This window comes from Leptodactylus fuscus, chromosome 1 (assembly GCF_031893055.1).
Source record: "Leptodactylus fuscus isolate aLepFus1 chromosome 1, aLepFus1.hap2, whole genome shotgun sequence".
NCBI lineage: Eukaryota > Metazoa > Chordata > Amphibia > Anura > Leptodactylidae > Leptodactylus > Leptodactylus fuscus.
This window is the reverse complement of record NC_134265.1, coordinates 309818649-309839368: the sequence shown is the minus strand read 5'-3', so window position 1 is coordinate 309839368 and position 20720 is coordinate 309818649. Positions and strand designations below refer to the sequence as shown.

Sequence of the window (20720 nt, the reverse complement as noted above, 5' to 3'; positions counted from 1 at the left end):
ATCCGTGTGTTGTCCGCACGAATCATGTGGAGAGAAATGGTGCTTGCAGTACTTTTTTCTCTGCATGATTCATGCTGACATTGTGCGGAAAACACACGGACCCCAAGCGGACTCCTGAACGGAATACCAAACGCAGATGTGTACCAGGCCTAACATGAATGTGGTCAGCCTGCAGACAGCAGGACACAGATGGAAGAAAGTATGACTACTTAGGACTTCATGGGTGCTGGAGACACAATATGATGCAAGATATTTAATCGAGAATGACAGCAGAGATGCTTCAATTATCACATTAGATAAATGGGGACAGTAACTAAATATGACCATGACGGTGGCCATAAACATGCAATTAAGAGCTTCAGGAAGCTAATGGCCTGTAAGTGGGATCTGTCAGACCTGACCAAGTTAGACACTACCCCCTGCTTGCGGTGCTTTACATAATACTAATGTCAATGGAATTACTCTCTGTGACAGCAGAAGCTATGAAAAATAATGAGGTGAACATCAAAGGGAATATGACATTTTCGCCCATTTCCTTGGCAGCCCGTCAACATACCATTGACAAATGCATAAGTGGATTTTGAAGAATTGGATGTTCCTTCAGCAGCTCTGCTCTAGTTTCAGAAGGTTCCTGACAGCGTTTTTAAAGAGGACCTTTCCTCCATTAACTCCAGCTCTTTTTCATCCTTCAGTAGGTGCTTTTCCACTGATTCTAGTGCAGATGTAAGGTTTTCTCTAGTCTCCACCTGGAGCCATCAGTGCTATTAGTTTTGGTGTCTGATACGTTAACTAAGTTCTCTAATGTCAACTGGGCAGTGTCAGGCAGAAGCAGGCAAGGGTGTGTTTCTGAGCTCCATTTAGAGGTAAACAGTGTCTTTATCACCCCCTCACCTGCTCTTGCCTCACTTTGCCCATTTGATTTTATAAAGTCTAGTTTGCACATCAGACACCAAAACTAAAAGCACTGATTGCTCCATAATGGCGGGGGATAGAGAAAAAAGTTTCAAGTGCATCAGGTGCATATTAAAGGATAAAAAGAGCTAGAGTTTGTGGAGGTGGTGAAAGGTTCTATTAAAAAATAAGCTATTTTAATAATTAAATTGTGAAATTATTCTGGTCCTGCATGCAGCATATACTTCTTATTGTCCAGTTTAGAGGCCAATTTTCAAATACTCTAGTAGGCTGGTTGCAGACAACCGTGGCTGAACAGCCAGCCCTGAATTAAAGGCATCGGGGAATGTGGGACACATGGATGTCCCCCCTGTGCCGCCTATGCACCGGCCGTGCTTACCCAACCCCTTTAATTAAATGAATAGGCGCCATGGAAGCAAGGGCCACAAAATCGGACCTGTTCCATATTTTGTGGCCCGGACTGTCGGCCTGTACACGTGACTATGTAATTCATGGTCATTTGTAGAGATGAGCGAGTACTGTTCGGATCAGCCGATCCGAACAGCATGCTCGCATAGAAATGAATGGACGTAGCCGGCACGCGGGGGGTTAAGCGGCCGGCCGCCGTCAAAGCGAAAGTACCAGGTGCATCCATTCATTTCTATGGAGCGTGCTGTTCGGATCGGCTGATCCCCACAGTACTCGCTCATCTCTAGTCATTTGTAAAGGCCCACAGAAAAGAATGGGTCAGTGTGCTAACCGGGAAAAACACGGATAGCACATTGATCTCAGGAACGGTCGTCTGTAACCAACCTTTGAGTGAAGGGGGTTAAATTCAAGGCATTGATATCTGCAGAGAATTCCTGAATGGTTTATGAATAGTAAGTGAAATGTGCTGTGTAACCTTCAGTCTGCTTACTGGCTATTGCTAAACTGATGTTCTGTAAATTATCCTCGCTATAAAAAGATGCATGGTGTTATTATAAGACACACAGCACCTGACATTTCAATAGGTCTTTATTCACCCACAATCTCTGGAATAACATTAGTATATAATAGTACATAAAAATAACATAAAAGAGGCGCTAATGATAGCAGATATTAAAACTCTGCTAAATGCATAGCAGGCGGATCTTAATAAGAGTATTCATCTGGCAAAATGGCTTATTATTCATCTTCTGTTTTTCAATACGGGAAGAGAAAATGAGACGCTTGCTTTAATTGTTTAGCCTTTTGCACATGATGATGTATGTAAGCATCTGTCACCAAAATACTGGTTTTCTCTATCTTTGGAGCAATTGCTACAGAGTCACATGATACATCTTTTTTGTACTGGAACTGAGATATTCTGCAGAATATATATATATATATATATATATATATATATATACACATAGTGAACTCCTTAATAAAAAAAAATCTGGAATATTCTGAATTACGGATAACAGGAAAAAAAATGTCGTCAACATTTATTATTCAATATACACTAGATTTTCATGCAAACTACACAGATTAAAAAGTTGCATTAAAAATTGTGACACTTTTGCATAAAAATTTGGGAATGATCATTTTCACTGTTGAAGTAAAGGTAAGTGTGGCTGCCTAGTTCTCCTGGTGATATCAACTTTATTCGGAATTATCTTCACAAGACAACCCCTTCATGTAAATAGTTTCCTATATAGCTCCCCATGGGCTCCCATCAACCACTCAGTCTAGAACATCAAAATCCCCAAATCCTGTCGATCTAGTTCTTAAATCAAACACATTATACATATCCTGCACTTGTAACTCAACAATGGACGCCTCTATGTATATTGACACAGCATTTGGACAGAGAGGAATACAAGTAGCTTCTATACTGTGAAGAAAACTTGGGCGTACAAGAGACATGTAAAACAATGAGTGGAATGTAAAGATGGAGAACTCCAAACATATTGCGGTGTACAGGCCATGCAAACAATGAAGAAGATTTACCTCAGTGGACACACGAGGGGGACTCTCCTGCACATAATCCAATAGTTTTTTAGGAGGCTGGCGGCAGACACAGAACAGAAATGCAGAGGTGAAATGGATAATCATGATAGTAGACCATTACCAAAGTGATGGAGAATGTTGGTGTTACTGTATTCCAAAAAAAAGGGCTTCAAAAGATAAAGAAAGCAAACTACTGACATAAGGAAAAACAGAGAAATTAGTGAAAAGTTGTGAAATGTCGACATGCAAGCCACACAAAGCAATAAGCACACGTCTGCTGAGTGCTGGGGACACGTTAGCACCATTGTTGTCTTATGCAGGTAGTCACTACAGGCGTTCAGCAATAGAAAGAAAACACAAATACACCACACATTTACAAGAGGAAGACATGCAGACCCAGCACTCGCTAAACCCCCTATTTTGCACCATTTCTCCTATGCACCTCTCATGTAGTTACCCCACATTCTGCACAGATTTTGATATTGTTACAGGTATTGAGCAGATTATTGCACTGACAAGTGTTTTCTGAGGATTATATTGTGGTGACCTAATACTGGTTCTGAATAGTGTATTGATGGCCGGTGGATGAACTGTATGACTACTATTTTAATGCTAGGTCTGGAAAGCTGCACCAATATTGCACCGCACAAAATGTGGTTAAAAATACATTTTTCTGGAAAAGAGTCCATGGAAATGTGTATAATGGTATCACAATAGCAACTGCAAGGAAACTTGTACTTATGGCAAGATGGGGGGGGGGGGTATAAATTTGGAATAGATTTGTTTTAAAACCACTGCGTTAAGAATAGAGAGATTTCTATCTATTTAAAACCAGTGACATAGGGAGCCGGTGGCTAACCTGCTGCAGTCTATAGTAGCAGTGTAGTAGATGGGATTGAAGCAAAACTCCACATTGCACAAAACCCCAACATCGCAAAGTGTCTTACACTGCAAGATCCCAACACACAGCATCTCAATTATTGCTGTAGGTCCGGATGTGGTTATGTGTCTCTAGTATAAAGATGATGTCCAAGATTAAAAAATCATGGCTACTGTCTTCCAAAAACAGCACCAGCACAAGATGTGTGTGGTATTGCACCTTGGCTCATTCACTTCAAACAAAGGATATGAGACCTAAGACTAGGTTAAAAGTTTATTATATATATATATAAGAGTATGTAAAGGATAAGCACTATACCGTCTGCATTAGACAAAAAAAAGAGGCACGTCCAAGCAGACAAGTTCACATAGAAAAATAAAAGCTCTATAATGGCAGGTAACAAACGTAGTATGCAGCAAGATATACTGAACAATGAAACAACCCATAGAACAGACCACACAGAGAATTTTTTTTATAGTCACATAATTAAAAAAAACAAAAAACAAAAAAGCACTTATTCAAAAGTCATAGCACTTCTGGCTCCTTCCAGGACACAGTCTACATGCTCACATTACTGGTTGTATAACTATCAACCCTCCAATCAGTAGCAAAATGATCATAGTCACAGGAAAAGCCACCGTGACTGGGCCCAGAGGACAAAGGGGGCCTGCGGCCAGGGCCCTGCAGCACCATAATAATGGTTGAGGGGAAGGCCTGATTCCCCAACTACTATCTCCACTATACACCTCCGGCAACAGATTGGCACTCTTCTCTTCTGCCTGTGGACAGCACCACTAATGGAAAGGGGCCTGATGTTATGTGATGTATGTACATAATACTCTACCTTTTTCCAGTACAAGCCTGTCCCGGGAAGGTGAGTAAAAATAACAAACACTTAGGCTGTATTCACACAGAGTAACGCCAGGCATTTTTTGTGTGCTTTTTGCACATAGCGCCGCGTTAACGCCGCGCTATTTTGCGGTGGCGTTGACCGGCGTTAACGCGGCGCTATGTGCAAAAAACACAAAAAAAAAACTCCTGGCGTTACTCTGTGTGAATACAGCCTTATACTCACCTTTCCTCATGATTTCCAGCATCCTTTTCAGGCCTCTTCCGGTTTGCGGCAGACATTACATGCACCAATGAGGCCTGTGATTGGATCTCAGTGGTCACCCCCAATCACAGGTCTCAATGTGTGGCATGTAAAGACAGTTGCAGGCCAGAAAATGCCCAAAAAGGACGCTGGAGGATGCCCAGAAGATGTGAGGCAAGATGAGTATTTGTGTTTGATCTCCAAGACGGAGGGGAGTAAAAATAACAAAGAACACAATAATTATAATAGCACCAAACAAACATAGCGCTGTTCACCTACAGCGACTCTAGCATATTCTACTTTTGGAGAGAGGGGGCTTATGGGATCCTTTTATACTGTTTGTTGTGGGAACCTTTTATACTGTTTGGGTGACCACTGTGGTGCATTATACCGTCACCATCAAGAATACATAATACATATTTTGCGGCCGCCGCAAAATAGCGCCGCGTGTACGGTACCGGCTCCCATTGAAAACAAAGGCAGCGTATACGGCCCGCAAATCCTCCCGCGGCGTCTACGTACCAAATGACAAGCCAGAATACTCCGTGTGAACCCGGCCTAAGGAAGGGGTCAAAGCTTGCACGGGGGCCCCCAAGACTTTAGTTACGCCATTGCCTCCGTAACATATTTCTGATTTAATAAGCGATTTACATGCTAAATGTAACATGTTACATACAAGTCAGTATGTCCACTGACTCTACGTTTGCTATCTGCCATTATGGATTAGTAGTGGGAAAGTGAAGGAAAAAAAGTACAGGGACAGCCATCTGATGGATCTTGGGATCCTTAATTTAGCCTTTATGTGTCAGTTCTTGAAAGATACTTGAACTCTACTGACTGACTATATAAAAAATATTTATTTAGCGCTCGGGTGTTGCAGTTTTTGGGGTTTTTTTAATTTTTTTTTTTTTGTATACAAGACACACTTCTTGTCACGGAGTTATAAGACAAATCTGGAGTATTGGACACTGGAACTCACAGACTGTACTTTTCCTATCCAATTAAAAAAATGGCCAGGAAGGCAAAATATAACAAATGCGTGCACTTTTTTCCATGACATTTTTTCTATTGATGCCTACGTATCAGTTAAATGCATCAGTTTTTATGTTTTTTTGTATAAACTGATGAATGTAACTGGAACAAAAAAACCATGGAGCAGGCGTGGCACTGTTTATGGAGGAAAAGAGCCATATTTTTGAAATCACGGGCAACCCCTTCATTCTAATCTCTGTAACAGACACAGTGACAAATAAGATATATTAAGGACTACCAGAAATGTATTTGGATGCATAAAAAAGCAATTATGTCTGAGCAGCTTTGCGTTTTGGCAGCTCAGTGTTAATCTGGGTGTGAGACGTTTTTGGGCAGTGTGTTACCTAATAATTGCCTCTAGAAATGACAACCTGCCACAACACATGGCACCATGATCTGACAGAACTAAGCACTACTCCATGTGTGTCTTTCAGAGCTCACAAGCCCAGATTAATCACAAGTTATATGTATACATACAATACTGTGCAAAATTATTTAAAGGTGTATTTTTTTTTCCATAAAACTTCAAAATGAATCTGCAGTTCCTCTTTCCCTGACATCAGGCTCTCTGTAAATGTTCAGAAACCAAATCAATAAGGAAAAATAAAATCCATCTATGGATAAAGGTTCACTAAGTTACTACAGTAGCATATAAAGGAACATTTTAATGGTGGTAGACACCCTTCAGATCTACAGCTGTCTAAGAATTGACTGGATTCGTGAGTTTTTCTTGATTGGTGAGGGGTCCAACAGCTCCCTCCAGTCCACCCTAAACTCTGTCGCTTGTTTACTCCTTCTCTCCCCCTGTTCTTCATCAGTCTCTCCCCTCTGCCAATCCCTTCGCTGGTTACCTATCGCCCAGCAAATACAGTTTAAAATGTTAATGCTGAAATACAAAGCCATCCACAACCTGTGCCCTCCACACATCTCTGACCTAATCTCCCGCGACCTTACCACACGTAACCTCCAAGACCTTCTACCCTTCACTGCTCTTCACATGACTGCCTTTTCCTGTGCATCCCCCATACTCTGAAACTCGCTACTGAGTCACATAAGACTATCCTGAACAACCTTTAAGAAGATCCTGAAGACTCATCTATTCTGGAAGGCCCAATCTTCAATAACACTACTGCCAACACATCACCATCTAAATTGCTTCGACCCTCACCTACTGTCTCTATCCCCCTCCACTCGTAGATCATGAGCCCCTGCGGGCAGGGCCTTGAATCCTACTGTACCAATTGGTCACTGTTAGTATTGTACTTGTTTTGTGTATTTTGTAGAATTAATGGTACTTTAAAAATTAACAATAATAATAATCATCATCAAAATGTCTGATTTTTGCACAGCATTGTAGAAAAATACAAAACTTTTTGCCACCTAGGCATTTTACATTTTCAGTTCTATGTTAAAGACTGAATTTCAGAGCTCATTCCCTGTGGCTTGTAACAATTATCCATCTGGATGCTGCTGATCTCCTCTTCCCATCGGTTCTTCTTTCCTGATACTAGTTCAATTATGTATTTGCTTAGACATATTGTACCATAGAAAGTGGCATAATGAGGACAGCAGTGCTATAAATGGCTATAAACTAAGGTGCAATATGTAACACTATATAACAGTTATATACTACAATGACCACAGCCTACACTAAAGGACATAGAAATGTGCCGCTAAACTTTAATGTTTTGGTATCTACTTCCAATTATACCTAATTCTTTAGGAAGACAACACCTACCGCTACAGTTATTTAAAATGTACCCAGTATTTCATTCTACTTAAAGAAGCACTCCAACAATATGCTTGCTTACATAGTGAAGCATAAGCTATTAGTAAAGAATAATATAACATATGTATGCCTCGTGTATAGATGTTTTTGTTGATGTGCAAAGTATCAGTGTATTCCTATGAGAGGCAGCTTCAGCATGCCTCCTGCTTGGAATAGGGTTCTCCCTGTCAGCTATTACCAGCAAGAAGAAGTGAAGAGTAGTGTGAAGAGGCATATCAGATAAATACACTGTACATTCTGCACACAGATGTTGTATAGAACAGGTATCAGCAACCTACGAAACTCTAGCTGCTGCAAAAATATTATAACTCACAACATGCCCCATTAACATTTATGGGAGTTCCAAGAAAAGCAGAGCAAGTAGGCATGCTGGGACTTTAAGTTCCACAACAGCTGAAGTGCTGAAGGTTGCCTACCCCTGGTATAGACAGTGTGGATCAGGGAAGTTGCAGAGTGCTGCAGCAAATCATCTATATATGTATGTATGTATATACACAGTCCAGTCATACTAATGTGACCAACGCCTGCTTTTGACATCAATGTTAAATAACCAATCACAGAAGGCACGTGACATCAGCCATCTGGGTGCACTCATCATTGTGGAAGGCACGATGTATCAACACAAGTATGCATCTATCCTTGTGGACCATGTTCTCCCTTACATGCGAAATGTTTTTCCTCAGGGTGATGGCATCTACCAGCAGGACAATGTGAAGTGTCATAAAGCTCGCAGTGTACGTACGTGGTTCGAGGAGCACCAGGATGAGTTTACCATACTCACTTGGCAAGCAAATTCCACGGACTTGAACCCAATCGAGAATCTGTGGGACCACCTCGATTGGGTTGTTCGTGCCATGGATGCTCAACTGCGTAACCTAGTGCAGCTGGCTAGGGCACTGGAGTTGGCATTGCTCAACGTCCAAGTGACCATCATCACAACATCCCCTCTCTTCCTGCACGTCTCACAGTGGTCCACTCTGCCAAAGGTGGCTATTCTGGATTTTGACAAGTGGTCACATTAATGTGACTGGACTGTGTATGTATGGACTCACCTACTACATCACTGGTGCATTAGACAAGATGGACATCTTCCCTCCCAAAATACCTTTGCCATCCTACTGAGGAAATAATTTGATAGATGCAGATGTAATATTGTCACAGGAAGTCAGTCATACAGGGTAGACGGACATCCTGTTTACACACGGCCTATAGTTATAGTCGTCGTCAGACTGGGATCACATGACCTTTCTGTCCATAATGAAAGAGTTCAAAATGTATAGATGCAATTGAGCCAGGTTCATATCAATTATTCTGCTAGAATATTGCTGGCGAGTTAGTATTATATGCCCAAAAAAAACTGCTTGAGTGCTGCTTTAAATAAAATGAAATCATATAAGTGTATGCTCTTTATACATATTATTCAGGTTTTTTTGCATGTGCGCTTTCCTTGACAGCTTTATTCACAGTAGGACATAGTACTTCATTATACGCGTTGGGTATAAGTAGTCCGCAGTGGGTTTAATAGTTTTGTGATTTGCACTTTAATAAGCAGTTTTCATCTTCTGGATGCACCAGCATAAAGGGCCCGTCTGTGGCTTACAAGGAGCCCTTTAATAGAATATATTGATTTCATACACTTATCAACCCTGTGTTACCCTACCTTAACACATTGTTAGGATTGTGGCATGTTTCTGTCTACAAATCGGTGCACAGCATACGTCTATCCTCCATGGTGCATAAGTGGGAGTTAATAAACCATAAGCTTCACAGGATTAGATTATCCTAACACCTATTGTAAGCATTAGTATCTAACCTCACTTACCGGATGTCCAAACTCCAGCTCTGAAAAGAATTTATACCATGGTTCATTTTCTAAATCTATCTCATCTGGATTTATACGACCATTCTGGAGTAGGAAGCAAGGAGGGGGAGGTAAAAGGTACTCAAAAAGGGTGCAAATTCTAGAATGATAGCAGTAAATAAGCATAAAACACTAGTGCAGGGGATGGTCAACAAATGATATGTATAAGCAGCACCGAGGCTTGGAACAGATTCACTACTGGACTGGCGGGTTGCATTACAGCAGTGGTTCTTAACCGGGGTTCGATCGAACCCTAGGCCCTATGCACGGTTCATTTTGTGTACCAGTAAAAAAACATATACCTATGTCTTGAATTTGGAAAAAAATAATATTTGATTTATCACTAAAGAAGGGTTCGGTGAATGTGCATATGAAACTGGTGGGTTCGGTACCTCAAAGAAGGTTAAGAACTACTGCATTAGAGTGAGGACAAAAAGTCACAGATACGTGTCATGAGGTGAGTAGTGTATATAAACAAAGTATTTACAAGCTATCTCAATCTTATACAAAAATTATGGAAATTAAATGGATTATACAGCCTTTTGAATTTCACGCCCTATTAAGTCATCAATATTAGATTTGTGTAGATCTGATTCTCGGCATCCCCATGATCACTTTTTGAAGGGGATCAGAGTTCTGCAGCTTCTCCAATGTATTGGGGTTATAGTTTAAACATTTTTTAACATGATGCAAATAGTTCTATTTATTTGGATGGTTTTATTTATTTCACTTGAAGGGGACTAAGCTGCGATCAGGCCACGTGACTGATGAATGTGGGACGTTCATCAGTCATGTTTGAGTGCTGCCCCCTCTTCAATCAGCTGATCTGCACGGTTCCAGATGCCGGACCCCATGGATCTTCAACGGACTAATCCTAAGGATAATGTAGAATGTTTCACTGGGAATCTGTTGTATTACCACCAGAGGTCAGGAAGGATTTTTTTCCACTTTATGGCAAATTGGGCTTGTATCATTAATGCTACATTCACACCAGCGTTTGGGGATTACATCCCCCATTCCGTCCACCATTTGGCCGGAAACCCTAAGGGGTCTGTGGCTAACGACTTTTTAAGCGGATAGGGTTTCCGTTCTTCAAGTCCCCAAGTGGACCTAGCGTTGCTGTGGGTTTTGCCTTTCTTTAAACCATTTCGGATTTCTAAGCATAAAACAGCGGAACTTGATGGACCTAGATCTTTTCTCAACCCACTAACTATGTAACTGTGGTAGCCTAGAGTATAGACTATTATTTACCCATAACCCTTCCTTCATTCCTGTTACTTTATCGCAGGAGGTGGTGGTGGTTTTATAATTTGGATGCTGCAGCATTTGTAATTCCACTATAGTTCCTTTTAACAGCTGATCAATGAGGGTGCCGAGAGTAAGACTTCCCCCCTCCTTCTCCAATCTAGTATTGATGGCTGTTTCTAAGGGTAGGCTATAATTTTTAAAAGGCTAGACAATCTCTTTAAATAGTAACCTAAATATTTTCTTATCTGACACTAGAATAGTCATGATGTTGGATATACCTGACCTGTGTTCTCCACCCAAATGACAAGCATGTCCCATGCCAAAATGTCTGAAGACATGCTATACAAAACATATGTACATTTCTATAAAAAACGCAATGTCAGACTCCACTTAAATAACTATTTTTCTATGTATTATTACTTTGTATGGATAATTTATTCACTGCGGTGACAGCAAATATATAATTCTGCATATAATACAGTGCCCACTGTATATTGCTAAAGATCCAGGTGAAGCCTTGTATACAGGCTAATGTATACAAGTCTCAGCTCCCACATAAGATGGACTGAAACTCTTTCATGGGAAATCTTGGGCATGTGTTACATGATTTATATCCTGTCAGTGGTTTCGCATTTAGTTTTTTACTTGGTTAGATTCATCAGAGACGTAGTGTTTATGCAATGGCTGCAGCAAACATTGCCTGGCAATATGCCCGGGTTATTCTTGCCTTATGAAAACAAGGCACACCCGCCCGGCTAGCCCCAGACTGTACTGTTCCTTTAATTATGGATTTTCCCACATCAGCTGGAATCAGCCTGGAAAAGAAGTCCCCATTGGTTTCTATGAAGTATTTACATTAGTGTCCAGGATATTACATTACAAAACTTTGCAGTTTAGTGATAACGGATTCAAATATATTTTATTATAAATCTATACCACATGTATCCCTGTATCACTCTATGGTATCCTATATACCATAGGAATGCATTAATAGAAATCCATGTGCTTATTGACAAATAACTCCCATTCAGATGAATGAAGCTGAATTTTGGTGTTTCTGTAACAATGCTGAGTGTGAATCTACTCTTAGGTTATGTTCATACAAAGGGATTGAAACCAATGGGAGGCAGAGATCAGAGCAGGACACTGAAAAAAAATAAATAAATAAATCACCGTCCTACTCCGCAGTCCTTTCCCATTAGGCCAATTCATTATTCCAGAGTTTTTGAAAATCGTGTCAATTATACCTACGGAAATGCTGGCATTTTCCCTATAGGGTTAATAAGGGAAGAGATTCCGCAGAGAAAAACTCAGCAAAAACACAATTAAAATACCCCAACCCAATGCTCTAAAAGTTTGTATAAAGCAGAGACTGACTTTCTCTATCAGATACATTTTCTTTCACAGGACACTGAAACACACTGGGTCTACCTTAGCGGGAACCATCCTTATAACGAAGGTTCTCCACATGCTATAATAGAGCATATGGACAGGGGATATCATGATTAGACAACCCCTTTAATGATATTAAGCAGTTTATTATTTTATTATGAGTAGTAGGACAAGAGATTAATAGGAACAGCGGAGCTGATCAGAACTCAAAACTGGGAACTTAAGACAAAGAGGGAAAAGTGGAACATATGTCACGCTGCAGGTTATGTGTGCAAGGCACTTTTTGTACTTTCCCCTACGGTTCAGAAAGAAACCTTGAAACAGGAGTGAAGGAGTCCTAAGATGCGCCACATCCATTTACAACGTGCATTATCTTTTTTTTAGTGCAAAATATTGGTGCCTCATGTCTAATGTAAATTTGAAATTCAATATATTTTATGAATGATTCAGCTTAATGAGCCATTTCACCACTTAAGCCATCTGCCAAGTATCCAGATATGTAGATAGTTTTACATAAGTTTCAGTCAAAGTAGACCTTCATCAGGTCAGATCTGTGTTACAGTAAAAATTGATTAACATTGTAAATACATTGTATATAATAATATCGGCTGTGTAAGACTGACAGTCTACAGTAGTGACAACTTTCAAGCCATGGGCTCAAGCACAATCTATTCATTGCTCAATAATTTTTCTACATTTTTCTACGAGGATGCTTAAAAATAGATTCTATGGTATCTTGCTTGCCAAAAAATAACAACTATCATCCACACCCAATAAAACTGCTCATATATATATATATATATATATATATATATACACACACACACACACACACACACGTGTGTCTTTTTGCATTAAGAACTAGCAAAATGGGTGTTATAATATATATTTCCTAACCACTATCATAGAAAATCATCTAAATGAACTCAGCCAACGAAAGCAAAAGCGCTCGCTGCCAAACTATATGTTGTTGAAGCAGGTTGGGAGTTGTAGTTTCTCTTTGTAAAGCCACAGGTTGGAAATCACTAACCTAAGGAGTCGAGGTTCAAGTATTGAATATGTTAGGTATATACACGCTTAATAGAATATTCATTTTATTACTGGAGCTCTATGTAAAATAGACGTTAGTCCTTATCACACCCTGACAGGTCACACATTGCTCTTACCGGCCTTTCATGCTCAAGGATGGAGGATTTTCCAGGTTCATATTCAAAGATACTTCGAGGTTCAGAACGGAATTTGCGAGTATCAACTTTTCTGTCAGGTGGTTCCCACTCATTCCTTGTAGGGAAATATACACATTAGTACAAAAGGCAAACACTTGCAGACAGAGCAATAAACTTACTCAGTATTATAAATGATACATGGTAGATGGAGGATCTGATACAATACTGTACATTGTGGTCTCCTATGAGCATACTTTACATTCGCAACAGAAAACTATTAGGTGTTCAGATCATATACAACAATTTATAAACTACCGTCCGCCTACTATGTTTATATTACATGGGAAATGTGGTGAGAAATATTCTTTAAGTATTTCCAAATGAATCTATTTTTCCGACAATTTATAGCAATATGCTTTATACATGGTTTGCCAGGGGTAAGCAATCTCCATTATTTTTCACCACTAATAGTGCTAATGTACCTGCTGAGATGAGATGAAAGTATATGTGTGTTTACATACACATCTATACAGCTCTGTCAGTAGGCGCACTGTATACAGTGCATAGATTTCTATAATCTTGTTGTGTTGAATAAGTATGTATATGATAATACAAACATCCACGCACTGATGTACCAAAGATCCCTGCCTGGGGTCTGCATAGAGACGAAACCTACATTGAAAGCTTTTAACATATTAGAAATATGTTTGCACATTCCCTGCTGTTTGTGAGATGTACTGATGAAGATTACCATTTACAGTGAATAGGACCGAGCTTCGGCACTACTTGTAGGTACAGTCTGTGAGCACAGTAAAGGGGCTGTGGCATGGGAAAGATATGAAACCTTTTATTCTGAATATTGGGGTTTATACTCCTACTGAGCAAACACTGAGAACCTTTACTATGGGCTTTGAGTTTATATACGTATATGGATAGACTGTGGAAAGGCAATGTCAAGTCATTTTAAACTGATTGTTCGGGGATACACACCTTTTTACACTGCATATAAGGCACTATATAAAAATGCTTGCTGCATAGAAGAGGGTCCCCCGGCACCCCTTATTTTTGCAGAGTGCCGCAGGGACTTGTCCCTTAGAAGGTGCAGACTGGTTTTATGCATGCATGTAAGCTTAGATGTCAACTTCTCACTTTGTTTCTCTATAGAGAGGTGGAATTCAGTAAGTATCCTACGAGACTCGTGAGCCACCTGCCATCTCCATGGTGTATTGTAGAACTGTCACACAGAGACATAACAAGTGGCTTCCTGACTGTGCAGGATGGTGTAAAGCTGCAGAAGTATATTGAGAAATACTAAACCGATATTAATAGCAGACCCCTAAATATCCTCAGCTGGATGGCCTGGAAATATACAGTACAGCCCAGTTATACTAATAATCTGTAAAACTGCACAATATAATACATATAATTTGCAAGAATGGCCACAGACCAGTGATCTGGATAGCACTGTTTAGTCTCATAGATTATTTTTTATAAATGTTAGGCAGCATTCACACTGAGTAACGCTGGCGTTTTTTGTGCTTATTGTGGCATGTAGCGCCGCGTAAACGCCGCGTTTGCGCCGTACAACGCGACCGCAAAATAGCGCGGTGCAAACGCGGCGTTTACGCGGCGCTACGTGCCACAATAAGCACAAAAAACGCCAGCGTTACTCAGTGTGAATGCTGCCCAAATACAAAGGAAGAACTTGATGAATAAATTATACTAAATCTATATTCATCTGTAAGCAATGTATACAGCCCCTATAACACAGCCATCAATGGAAAAAGTCAGCAATAGGGCTACATATATACTTTAAGAGAGCAATATCTTACATTGTACCTGTTAAGAGATATGAATGTGACTCTGATGTTCCAAGTATATGAAATTCTCAATAAACTTGTACAATGTATAAAAATTGGATCTGGAAGGCATTTTTGAAATTTTTGGAGATAAAGATTATCTTTTCACCCTCATCAATGATATCACTGAGTATTAAAACAACTTCAATTGAAAACTACATTGGGGTGGTGTAATAAAACCATCAAGTAACTGTGCACATATGACTTTTCAGAGCAGGAAGAACAGAGAGGGGAAAGAAAATGAATATTTGTGACTTACTTCTCAGGAGAGGTCACCTCCCGCATGCGATGAGGCACGGATGGAGGAAGCACAGGTACCGGAGGAGGCGGCAATGGGGATGAAGCTCTAAATACATCTGTGCCATTGTCTGATACACTTTTAGACAGAGGGCGGTAGGTTTGTGTCTTTGCAGCAGGGTGTGAATAGGCAGGTGATGCCGAGCTGTAGTTATCTGTTAGCACATAGATAAGAATATCTATTAGAGACAACATCATACAGGACCCCATGGGGGTATACAAGCATATGGATTATACATAGATATACATTGTACACACACACACGCCTATGGAACTATATTTAAAAACATTACAATCGGTCTGTAACAACAGTCTGTACACATCACATAGCAATTGTTATAGTGGTTGTCCGCTAAGAAAAAAAAATTGGTATACAAAATAAAAATAAAAAAAAACCTCACGAAACTACGGCCACATCAGTTCCAACACCTCCCCGCAGTTCTCACTTCCCGACACACAGTTATGACTGCCACAGCCAATGACTTATACAACAAATATGTTATTTTGTAATCATTTATATTATTTTGACACGTTACAAAGCCAACGCCATGTCTCCATCCAATGTAAATGATCTTAACACAACAAAAGACATCTTCCTCCAGACCACAACACACTCAAGTAAACAAGGAAGACACTCATTAAGGCTATTAATATTTGCATGCGGAGTTTCACATGTGATATAACTTGTATTGTAACTTTATTAATAGCTACAATGGTGAATGTGCTTGTGATGTTCTTAAGAAGGTGATAATCAATATACAATAAATATAGTTTAGACCTCTCCTAAACCATAAATAGTACTTTATGTATATATTTATATACTAGCTCTCCATATAGCCTAGCTGACACTCGGAACAAAGCACTGTAAGAGATAAACTGAAATCGGAGAGCGCTACTGTCTGTCTATATTCTGGGGTAGAGATGAGAAACCTAGACGACCACTACAGGGTCACCACACATGGAGTAACAGGACAACTGTAATACTGTATCCCAAATATGTAGAATTTATTTTTTGCAACACTGTTGATCCCTATGTGCTCCACCTCAGCACGGCTAAAGCGGGCTTGTCTTTAGCAAGAGTGAACAGCGAATTACATTTCCCATCTTGCATTGCTACCATCTATTTTGGGTGGTGACCTCCCCTGTATCCCCCTGACTGCTATAGAATAAGTCTCACCCTCCTATGTATTTCATATTGTGTTTCCTTGCCATGGAGCCTTTGTTATTAATTTCCAGTTTCAGTTCCACCCATTCTTTGCCAATTCATGCTCCTATAGCTGCTAGTGCTGCAACTGGGCATGCTCGACCAGCAAGCTGAATTACAGGTCATATCCCGAAGTAGCAAGCTAATATATATATATATTACATTGTGGCCTAGCAAATGAGCAGTGAATATGTTAGAAGCTACTGTCAGGATTTAAGAATTATATACTGAGAATTTTTACTTTCAATGGGAGTCAGGTTTTGTATTCTGGAATACCCCTTTAAATAATTATGCCCTAATAGGATAAATTGAGAAGGCTAGTTACGGCCCTGTGCCATCTCAGGGCCTCCAGTGCAGATTCCATCAGAAAACCTGGGCAAAAAAATCCTGCTAATCCATCTGTCCATCCGGCAATGTTTATAAAAACATAATGGACATCCAGTGACCCCAATATAGACAATGGGGTCCCTCAGGATCCACTGCTGTCAATTAGGCAGGCTATTTTTCTGTTCTTCTGGTCCTGTGACAGACCAGAAGAATGGAGACACTGTGGCAGATGAGAACATAGCCTTAAGCAGACAACTCCATTTAGTTCTGGTAAAACCTAAAGTGTAGAAAGTTTTGGGCTTAGAACAATGAAGCTGTACAGAGAGATCCCGGCTAGTTTTGCAGTTTATTAGGGCATGGTAAAGTCAACAGAGAATCACAGTACATAACTTCTTACACAATGAGCCATTCTTTCTGACAAATAACCTACTTACATTTGTGTACATGCATTGGGTAACTCACCGGTATTATATGCATAAGATGAGCTGGAATAGTCACTGTCATTGTCTGTAAAACAAACAGAATCTCTGAGTCCTCTAATATGTCAGAGTCACATTCACTACTGGCTGAGAATTACTTCCACCTTCTCCTTTATGTCTCATGGTTCAGCTCATTTCACAGCTCATCTCACCTTAAAATAATAGCATATTCATACATTCTCCTTGTTGGAGATTTGTCCTTGTTATATTATTGCATTTCAAGGCTCTGGACAATGAAATTGGCGGGGGTCATCTTTTAAGCTCAAGTCCCATTGATAATCTGCGCACATAAATACAGCGAGTTCTCGAGAAGAAATATCCATAAGAGCTTGTTTAATATTTCACAGATGTAATGGTGATTTGTGACTTTACTTTTACCCGCCTTGATCGGAGACCTGAATTTCAATAGGGTCTGGTGAATTTTTATGAATCTTCTGTGAGCAGAGCTTACCATTTTCAGGACATTGGACTTTCAAAGACAATATCATTATTCTATGGGATGTCACAATACAAATCATTGGCTACATATGATTCTGTATATACCCTCCAGGTAATGAGTGCTTTGATTATATATATATATATATATATATATATATATATATATATATATATAAAATCAGCTATTTTAGGCCCTTAGGCTCTTTGATGCGTCAAAGAGCTATTAAAGATGCAATAGGGCAGCGCAAGCTTAAAAGCTTAAAATGATGTCTTTGACCCTTAAAAACTGCATACAGTGCTATATAGAAGCTATAGGTTTTATTCATGAATTGTGGGTCAGGACAAAAAATGGTTACCTTTCATTTGTATAAGTGACAAATTTAGTTTTCAACAAAACGATGACTTTCAACATAATAAGAGGATAGCTATTTCAGAAGTATATCTTGAAGCCCTGGGTCTCAGTGCACAATCTATATAAAAGCCCCCAACTATTACATATATATATATTAAATGTAGATTGCGAGCCCCATATAGGGATCACAATGTACAATTTTTTTTTTTCATTTTCATTTAAGTATGTCTTTGTAGAATGGGAGGAAATCCACACAAACACGGGGAGAACATACAAACTCCTTGCAGATGTTGTTCCTGGCGGTATTCGAACCCAGGACTCCAGCGCTGCAAGGCTGCAGTGCGAACCACTGAGCCACCGTGTTGCCCCGACATGTTATTTATAGTACCAACATCTTCATATGGGGTACGGATAGACCAGTGCCCAGGTGCGACCACAACCCCTGCACATCTTACAGTTAGGTACCTAATCTACTTGACTACGACACAGCTTTGAACTCAAACCACTGATTCAACATTTTGTAGACAACAAGGAGAAATGGACCAAATTGTAGATAAAACACCATTTTAAGTAAACAATGTCAGTAATATAAGAATGTGTTTGTGTAACTTCTGTGCAGAATCTGATAACAGGTTTCAGGTGGAAATTTCCTTAAGGTGTAAGAAACAATGCAGTCCATGTCCTCTAAATAATCGCTGCACTGAGCATTCACATACCTGGCTTGTGGACCATATGAATCTGCTTGAACATTGTCTTGTACCAGTCTTTCGGTCTGTCTACAGTCTGGTAAGAAAGAGAAGCAAAAGTACATTATTTATGAAAAGCAAAATATCATCAAGAAATCATCCAATAGGATAAAAATACACCAAATTACCAATTTGTTCAGAAGGGCTGCTAGATCGCTAGATACTGACTGTGAATGATCTCTTTGAGAATCCATGTCTCCGACTCCTACACTCTGCCTCCGGTGAGATCAATTCTTCATCTAGGCGATCTTCTTATAGGCAGACTGAAATCTTTATTCAGTACAATGCAAGAAGAACTCATCCAACCTGTTGTACTGCAATACCGGCCACATTTTTACTGGTGCTATCTAGTCAATGCAGTTCATTATTTTCATCTATCAAAAACTTACTTGCCTTAGGAACACCGACAAGAAAAACATTCCTTTGGCTGACATGTGGACTAAAGCTTCCAGCAGTGAAAGGGTTTACAATGAGATAGCAGCATTCAATGTGACGTGCAGAGGTATTCTGACTATACAAGTTATGATCAAAGTACTTCTTGCGGTTTACGTAGTAGTGGACAATTTCTTTGCAATTCCTATATATGTTCTGGGTATATGTGATGATAAAATGTCTGTCTTTTTAATCCCTTGTTTTGCCTTGTACACTTCATTGCACACTTCACCGAGTGTGACGGGAGGAATCTTAAGCCCCTTTATGTAATAATTTCTCCCTTCAATGACTTTATAACATAACTACAGGGCCTAGCATGTCTAGCGGCCACATACTTCATGGTGAAACTATCAATACCTGTCTATATACAGTTTTCTCTCTTGCATGCTGCAATAAAGAAGATTTTGTTGTCCTTTCTTTATCGTCCCTTACTGTGACTTCTGCTGGGGAAATATAACATCATATATGGCCACTGAAATAAGTAAGTGATCATACAGAGACATGGACATCTTGAGAACAGTGGAGGGCAAGACGCTGCATAGTGACTCTTCAGTCTGACTTATACAGGGGGCTCACTAATAGGATATATGGACAGGGGGTATTTTGTAAGCAATAGGGTTGATTTACTAAGACTTCATTTATTTGCCAATCTTTGTAAAAAAAAAAAAAAAAAATTCTTGGAGTAAGAATTTATTAAAATCTGCATGCTAGCGCATGTTGTAGAATTTTTGTGCCAGAAAATCATTTCTATACCAGATAAGAGCCGATGTGGATCTGTGCTATATGTTACTCCACATTCTGGTGTCAATTGTATTAACTCTTTCAAGGGCTGTATTTGGCTCCATCTGCTTTAGAGGAAAGTCCAAGGAATGTCAGAAAACAACAAAAAGGCCAGCTTTAAATAAGTGGGTTTAGTCCATGAGATATGGACTGGATGCGGGCCGTATTTCCCAGACTGAACCATTAGTCAGAACCCGGACTCTTAGTATCAGAGTGATCTTTGATGCTAAAAGTCCCTACTTCTCTGTGACTCTACTGTCCCATGCTGTAATCATGTATTGTATACGGGGACAGAAGAGACAAGTGAAAGCTGGAAGTCCTTATCACCATAGATTACTATGATGCTGGGAGACTAGGTCCTGGCATAGGGTTAGTTTAGTAAATTCAGCCGACATGTGACCCGTATCTCACGAACGAACTTGAAGCTGACCAAAGTGACAAAAATATGAAGCTAGGTATCACTTGGTATCATCACTTTGG

General features: G+C 39.8%; 1 protein-coding gene across 22 annotated transcripts in view; it reads right to left on the bottom strand.

Moving 5' to 3' along the window:
• Positions 1–20720, bottom strand: part of SORBS2 (sorbin and SH3 domain containing 2) — a 218724-nt gene that overhangs the window by 38425 nt on the left and 159579 nt on the right. For 16 of the 22 annotated variants that reach the window (XM_075258861.1, XM_075258853.1, XM_075258941.1 and 13 more), the window contains 5 exons: positions 18999–19065; positions 17476–17520; positions 15445–15637; positions 13327–13441; positions 2866–2922 (listed from right to left, as the gene is read on the bottom strand). In XM_075258861.1, coding sequence (XP_075114962.1) covers positions 2866–2922; positions 13327–13441; positions 15445–15637; positions 17476–17520; positions 18999–19065 — 477 coding nt within the window. Of the gene's footprint in view, positions 1–2865; positions 2923–9481; positions 9566–13326; positions 13442–15444; positions 15638–17475; positions 17521–18998; positions 19066–19156; positions 19418–20720 lie in introns of those variants that run through there. The other 6 variants (XM_075258949.1, XM_075258933.1, XM_075258835.1 and 3 more) reach the window with 3 other exon arrangements.